Here is a 7,412-nt window from a genome sequence, read left to right on the forward strand (position 1 = left end):
TATGTGCTGCGGTTGAAGATACAAATCATATTTTCTTTCGATGTCCTCTGGCTAGGATGGCCTAGGGATGTGTTCGATCTTGGTTGAATGTGACCTGGGATCCCTCATCTTTCTCTGACCTGCGGTTACTGGCTGCCAACATCTATGGTCGGACTAAGAGATTGTTTTGGGTCGGGTTGGCTGCCCTCTGCCGGTCCTTGTCGACTATTAGAAATAAATTCACCATTAAGGGTGTTTTTTCTAACAAGCCGACTGACATTCTATTTAAAATGTCTATCTTCTTGCAGTAGTGGAAATTATTGACTTAACCTGCGGACGTGGACGGTATGATGGAGCTGATCAGCAATGTACGGGCGTCGGCCAACTTGATGTCCTCCCCTCTCTCCGTGTGATTTACCTAGTTTGGCGTCGAGTAGTCTACTAGCAGCAGGTTGTTGGCCTGCGTGCCTTCTTATGATTTGGTATGGTTGGGCCTGCGTGCCTTTATCTGTCGTCTGTTCTGAGCTGTGCCTTCTGGCTATTCTGTTATAGTGGTTCGATGAACTTTGGTTGTTATGCGTGGTACTTTGCCTGGTGGCTTTATTTATAAAGTCGGGCGTATGCCTTTTGTTTTAAAAAGATGATGTCTTCATCATAAATTTTATGTATGCGAGTCTTAAGATTGGGCTTATTTTCCGCATGAAGCATATATGAAAACAAATGTCCCTTCTAAAATTAAAGTTTTCTGTGGTTCTTTTAGATGGAGGTAGTTCTTATCGAGGACAATTCTTCAAAATGTAATTGGCAGCGTGGCAGATTTTTTTTATATAAGAGGAAATAGTTCACCATTTAGTCCTATCATGCCCATTCGCTATGTTGATTTGTTGCACAATTCACATTACGTACAATTTACCACCACCAACAAGTATACAAAACAGTTTCGTAACTGGTTGGCTTATATTCCGAAAATACAAAGGTAAACACTGTTTCACATGTACACACACGTGAATAGTAAATTTGAAAAATATACTGATGTTTTTTTAAAAAGATTATGATTTTTTTGCCATATCAAACTTAGTTAGATTTGAGCTGAGCTGGCTCAAGAATGAAGAGTTTTAATCAAGGCTAAGAAAATATGGGAGCAACCTGTGAATTCTGAGAATCCCATTGATATCTTGAATATCAAACTCAAAAGGATCAAGAAATACTTCAAAGGATGGGGGGGCTCATTCCTTTGGGCATGCCAGAAAAAGGAAAAAGCACATTAAGGAAGAACTAGAGAAAATTGAGAGGTTGCAAGAAAGTGGTCCCCTTGATCCAGAAATTTATGAAGAAAGGACCTCCTTGTGTGCGGAGCTAAATGACCTCCTTGTTATGGAAGAGTTGTTTTGGTTACAACATTCCAATGTGCGATGGTTGCTCAAAGGAGATAGTAACACAGCTTTCTATCACAAGATTGCAAATGGTAGGAAGAGGAAAAATACTATTCACTCGTTCACAGCGGGGGAGGTGACCATTGAGGGCACGGAAAACCTACTAGAACATGCAACCTCCTATTATAAGGAACTATTTGGCCCGGCTAGGGGCAACGTGTTCCACTTATCTCCTGAAACTTGGTCTGAAGAAGAAAAACTTAATGAGAATGATAATATCCTATTCACGAGCAAATTCATAGAAGAAGAAGTGAAAAGAACACTATTTGAGATGGGGTGCAATCGTGCACCAGGGCCTGATAACATTCCAGTAGAATTTTATATGCATTGTTGGGATTTTGTCAAGAGTGACATCATGCGCTTGTTTGAAGCTTTCCACTCAAACAATCTTGACATAGCCCGCCTGAACTATGGGGTGATTACACTTATTCCAAAGATGAAAGGGGCAAAGAAAATACAACAGTACCGCCCCATATGTCTCCTAAGATGTCCTTACAAATTTATCACCAAGGTTTTGGATAACCGGGTGGCGATCTTTGCTGATAAGCTGATTAGCAAACATCAGAATGCTTTCATTAAGCACAGGAACATCATGGATGGTATTCTTAGGTTGCACGAAGTTTTGCACCATACGCACCAGAAAAAAGAGTTGGCGTGGTGGTGAAGTTAGACTTTGAAAAATCATATGACAAGATCGACTGGGAATTCCTACTAGAGTGTCATCGAGATCGAGGCTTTGGTACAACATGGTGTGGTTGGGTTAATAAAATTCTTTACAATGGCACTGTCAGTGTCAAACTGAATAATGAAAAGGGCTCCTACTTCCAAAGCCACAAGGGGGTGCGTCAAGGCGACCCCCACTCTCCTATTCTCTTTAACCTGGCAGTCGAGACACTGTAAAAAATGATCCGCAATGCGCAGAAAGAAAAACTCCATACTGGATTGGCTTCGGACCTTATTAAAGATGGGGTAGCCATTCTCCAATGTGCAAATGACACCGTCATTTGCCTGGAACATGATAAGAAAGCTGCTATTAATCTGAAGCTGTTGCTTTATATTTTTGAACTCATGTCAGGGCTTAAGATTAACTTCCTCAAAAGTGAAATACTATGTGTCGGAGGGGATGATGATACTCTAGCCTTCTATGCAGACCTATTTAATTGTTAGATTGGTCATTTCCCAATGAAATATTTGGGCATGCCAGTCAGCTATTCGACCCTTCCTAGCCTGCACTGGAACTTTGCTGATGAAAGATTCCTGCACTGATGCGAGTCGTGGATAGGCAATGCGGCCTCATCAGGAGGAAGGCTTATCCTTCTGAATTCCTCCCTTACCAGTATCATCTACTTTTATATGTCCATGTTTCTGCTGCCTAAGATGGTAACTGAAAAACTGGACAATCACCGTAAGCGCTTCTTCTGGCAAGAATATGAGGGTCGCAAGAGATATCACCTGGTCAAATGGTCCAGGATATGTAGATCTAAGAGCAAGGGAGGACTGGGGGTGAAAGACCTCTGAAAGCAGAACATCAGCCTTCTCACCAAGTGGTGGTGGAAGCTAGAAACACAGCAAGGGCTCTGGCAAGAAGTGATCCGAGCGAAATACTTGAAAAAAGATACGGTAACTTCGGTCAAAAACAGATTCAATGATTCCCCTACCTGGAAGGCTATTATGAAAGTAAAAGAATATTATTTGGCCGGTCGTAAAGTGGTTTTGAATTCGGGCAATCTTGCCAGGGTGTGGAAGGATCCCTTGCATGATGAGCTCCCTGTGGAGCAGAAATACCCTATGCTATATAGCATTTGTAATCAGCAGGAGATCACGGTGGAAAAGTTTAGAAATGGAGTGTGGGATGACTTCTTCCGGAGACAACTCCATACAGTACTGTTAGATCAGTGGAATGAACTCAATGTCACTGTTAACTCCTGGGTGTTGTCGGAGGAACCTGATCAAGTGGTTTGGACCCTGGGCAAGAAGAGAAAATTCACAACCAGGTCGGTTTATGATTATCTGGAGAGAAACATAGCAGGAAGTAACTATAGGTGGATCTGCCAGGCGAAGATCCCTTTGAAAATTCAAATTTTCATGTGGCAAACCTTCCAGGATGCCATCTTGACTAGAGATGTCATGAGTAGAAGACGATGGGCTGGCAACCCCAAATGTTCCTTCTGTTGGAACAGAGAGACCTCAAAGCATCTGTTTTTCACGTGTCCTGTGGCCAGGGTGATCTGGAGGACGGTGGGTTGTGTTTTGGGTACGTACACTTGTCCAAACAATATATGGCAATATTTTTCGTGGTGCTATGTTTTCCTTCCTGATGGGGGAAAATTTTACCCTTTCGTGCTTGCTGCCGTGTGCTGGGCTATATGGAATTGCCGAAACCAAGCTATCTTTGAACAAAAAGAGTTAAAGACTCCTTTTGCTGTGATTTATTCTGCTTGTGGCTTCATCTCTTATTGGGCAGGGATGATGACTGGAGCGGACCGGGAGGCGATGGAGAGAGGTGCCAAAATGCTACGAGCCAGCACATCAAACATGATGAGGATCTGCGCGGTGTGAGGCGAGAGAACTCAAGATTGAGGGAGGAAAGTTTGCTGCCTGAACTGGGTCATGTTTTGGTCCTGCGCCTTGGCTTTGGTCTTTAATCATGTTGCTCCTGTGTGAGCTTATCATTTTGCTCCTACGTGAGCCCTTCTGATGTCATAAACACTCGCTGGATGTTACCGTTTAGGACTAGTTTGTGTTTGGGTGTCCTTGGATTTTCGCCCCACGGTAAGCTGCTCGATGACGAGTGCTTGCAGTGGGTTTACCAAGGATGCGTTGAACTCGCTTCCCCTTTCCTGTTTCCTTAGTGTCTGCAGTGTGGAATAACCTTGTATTTCCGTTATGTCAAAGTAATGGAAAGGGGTTATGCCCGGTTCAAAAATAGTAATATCAAACTTAGTTGACCATTTTAGTCACACCAGTTTGCTGAAGTACTGACAACCTTGGTATTTTTAGCGAAGAAAATACAATTTTGACCTTACTATTGCTCAAACTGTGTATTTTAATGTAGATCTAGTCTTGGCATTTTTTTGCCAGCCACAGATATCATTTCTTCGTGAAATTTCATACAAAAGTCCACCAGTCTACTATGTATGTTACAATTTTTTTCTATTTTTTGATTTTTCTACTATTTATTTTAAATTTATTATTAGTAAGGGGTGCGTGTGGAACCATGTTCTTCAGATCTGTGCGGTATTTTTTTTAACATAGTACAGACGCACACGCTCACACGTATGCACACACACTCACACGTATGCACACACACTCACCTCTATGAACACACGCGCGCACACACACATACACCATATCCCTATGAGCACCTTCGAAAGACTGAGCCGTAACATCTTTTTGAGATTAACGAAGTGGCCACAGACGCATTCTTAGTCAACGGAAACATACCCTTCCACCGAACGCACATCTCCAAAAGGCTCGAACTAAATCTAGAAAAATGCGACCACTGGTATCAAGACTAGGACTTGAGCCCTGGTGGGATGGGGATACCACTTTTCTCCTAACCATCGAACCACATGTTTGATGTTATTCGCCATAATCTAAGGGTCAAATCCGCATGGGAGCTTGTGCCATTTTTTGGGCGGTTTGAGATTTTCGGAAGGGTCTCTCTAGGACATATCTAGATGTTACATAGTTATGTCACATCTAACCTGATGTTCACTATATTTATGGTTTATTTTTTTCAGTTTATCTAATTCACATCTAGATGTTTTTTAAGGATGTCACATCTAAGTTTCCACAAATATATAATGCAGCAACAAGAAACAAAAAAAAACTAGGACAAAAATAAAGACCACAAATAGAGTGGACATCACCTTAGATGTGATATAACTATGTGTGTCCTAAACAGACACTAATCCGTATGTGGTCATAGTCATACGCAGCGTGTGGACACTTATGATCTTTGGATGCAGCCATCTGAAAATGATTGCATGGGATTTGTTCGACCAGTCTGGCTAGCATGACAGTAGTAGATTATGTGGATGTTTCTAATTGTTGTGGCCTTGTTTTGTTTTGTTTTGTTTCTTTTGGTGTTTAGAGACTTGGATTTGGTTCACGTTGGCTGTGTCCATCTTATAGTGCAGAGGCGGGATTTTCTCCTTTTTTTTTGAAAGAAACTAGTAACGATGAAGTACTGAGCACAACGTTTATTGATCGAGTGCACGCCGTCATTAACCAATTAGTAGAGCTTACTGTGGCTACTATGGTGAGTACAGTACATAGCAAGATGAGAAGATTAGGGAATGGGACAGCAACATAGAAAGAGGATAGAGCAGAGAGCGACTCTCTGAATTCTGGGAGAATGTATATGTAGTGGTGATGTATCGGTTCGCTGTTAGCTCCACTGACGAAGCTGCTGCGACGACGAGAGGATGATGGCGTCGAGTGCCGCCTTCACCTGGGAGATCTCCGGCGCCTCGCCTCCCTGAGCAGGCCAGAATGCGTCCGTCTCGAGCACCTGACATCATTTGTTTGTTAGCTACAATTAGACAAGTGCCGGCTAAGAAACGAGGCCGAAAACGCCGAATTGACATTGCTGAACCGATTAATGTCTGTACCGTAAGCTGGAGCTGCATGAACTTGACGTAAGTGATGGCCTTGTCGAGCATGGTGACCATGTCCACCTTGTTGCCGTTGGGCACCAGCTCCTGCAGGACTCTCAGACGCTCCCCGATCCGCTCACGACGAGTCTGTAGCCCACAGTAATTCAGTAAACCTTGTCAGTTCACCGAGAATTGAGGTTGAGCTCCCTTAATTGCGATGGTTCGGGACGAAACTCCATGAGCGTACCTTGGCTGCATCGCTTTGAGGGTCCTTGGCCGAACTGGTGGGCGCGGACGTTTTGCTAGGCTTGACTGCTGATTTCCTATCGCCGCCGCACTGCTTCTTGGGAAGGGTAGTGCTTTCTTGCTCCGTGCCCTGCTGTGCCTCCGCGTGCGCACGAGGCCGCTTGTGCGAAGGGGACGCCGCCGTGCGGCCGTTGCCGCCGCAGCCCTCGAAGCTGAAGCTTCCTGCCAGCGCGGTTGCCGCAGCTGCCGTTGACGGGCTGTAGCTCAGCTGGTCCGCGGCGTCCATCCACGTGGCAGCGGGGTAGTTGTCCTCACCCTGGTTGTCGAAGGTGAGCACCGAGGAGGAGGCCGAAGAAGACGACAGGCGGCCAGCTGGGTTCGTCCAGCCGACGTCGTGGCCCCCGAACGCGTTGACGCTGCCCGGCGCCTCGGCGCCAAGATTGCCGGTCGGCGGCAACTCCCATCCGTGGGCGTGGCTACCGAGCAAGCATTCCTCCTCGAGGAGATGGGAGTGGTGATCGTACCCGTAGCCGAACCCGACGCCACCGGCGTCCATGAACGCGGGCACACCGTCACCGACGAAGCCATCGTAGCAGAACGTGGCTGGCTGACCCACTAGAGCCATGGCGGCGGCAACGACGATGACGAACAAGAGCAAAGTAAGCAAGTTACTCTAGTGCTAGTGTATCATGCAGCGACACGTGAGTACACACGAGAATAGGAGAGGAACTAAGCTTCTGTGATTTGGCAAGGTATTCCTGGGCACAAGCTTATATAGCGGAGCTCTGCGACGACACCCACATGGCCACTGGGGCAGACGGCGATTAAACAAGCGCCTGCCATGGAGGCATTAGCATGGCCGGATTATAGAAATGCACTTGCATTTAATGTCCGCAATTCGTTATGAGATTCTGGCATTGCTCTCCGTATGATCGACGATCCAGCATTCCCAGATTCACATATACAGCTTTCCCAGATGCACGCGCTAGCTGGTTCAGGACTTCGGAGCAAAGATCGGCGGTATGATGACCAATTCGAGCATCACAACAAATGCTTTTCGAAAAGAATTGGCTTGCGAATCCTCGCCTTTTTCTTCCCTTTTTAGGCCCAGTTTGAAACAAAGGAATTGCTATCCTATACCATTTGAAATTCC

General features: G+C 45.2%; 1 protein-coding gene across 1 annotated transcript; it reads right to left on the bottom strand.

The window, feature by feature from the left end:
* Positions 1-5,749: 5,749 nt before the first annotated feature.
* LOC123156131 (transcription factor RHD6-like) lies at positions 5,750-6,977 on the bottom strand. Its single transcript, XM_044574296.1, has 3 exons — positions 6,261-6,977; positions 6,029-6,160; positions 5,750-5,928 (listed from the first exon to the last, which is right to left on the bottom strand). Exons 1-3 carry the CDS (start codon positions 6,882-6,884, stop codon positions 5,806-5,808), a joined length of 879 nt encoding a protein of 292 aa, XP_044430231.1. The 5' UTR covers positions 6,885-6,977; the 3' UTR covers positions 5,750-5,805.
* Between the last annotated feature and the right edge of the window lie 435 nt (positions 6,978-7,412).

Source organism: Triticum aestivum, chromosome 7B (genome assembly GCF_018294505.1).
Source record: "Triticum aestivum cultivar Chinese Spring chromosome 7B, IWGSC CS RefSeq v2.1, whole genome shotgun sequence".
Taxonomy (NCBI): Eukaryota; Viridiplantae; Streptophyta; class Magnoliopsida; order Poales; family Poaceae; genus Triticum; species Triticum aestivum.

What these genes read in the sequence shown, in the direction of transcription:
- LOC123156131 (XM_044574296.1), bottom strand. Translation starts at nt 6,884, where the DNA reads ATGGCTCTAGTGGGTCAGCCAGCCACGTTCTGCTACGATGGCTTCGTC. An exon ending in CTCAAAGCGATGCAGCCAAG is followed by an intron (nt 6,161 to 6,260) that starts GTACGCTCATGG and finishes TGTGGGCTACAG; the next exon opens with ACTCGTCGTGAGCGGATCGG. An exon ending in TCATGCAGCTCCAGCTTACG is followed by an intron (nt 5,929 to 6,028) that starts GTACAGACATTA and finishes AAATGATGTCAG; the next exon opens with GTGCTCGAGACGGACGCATT.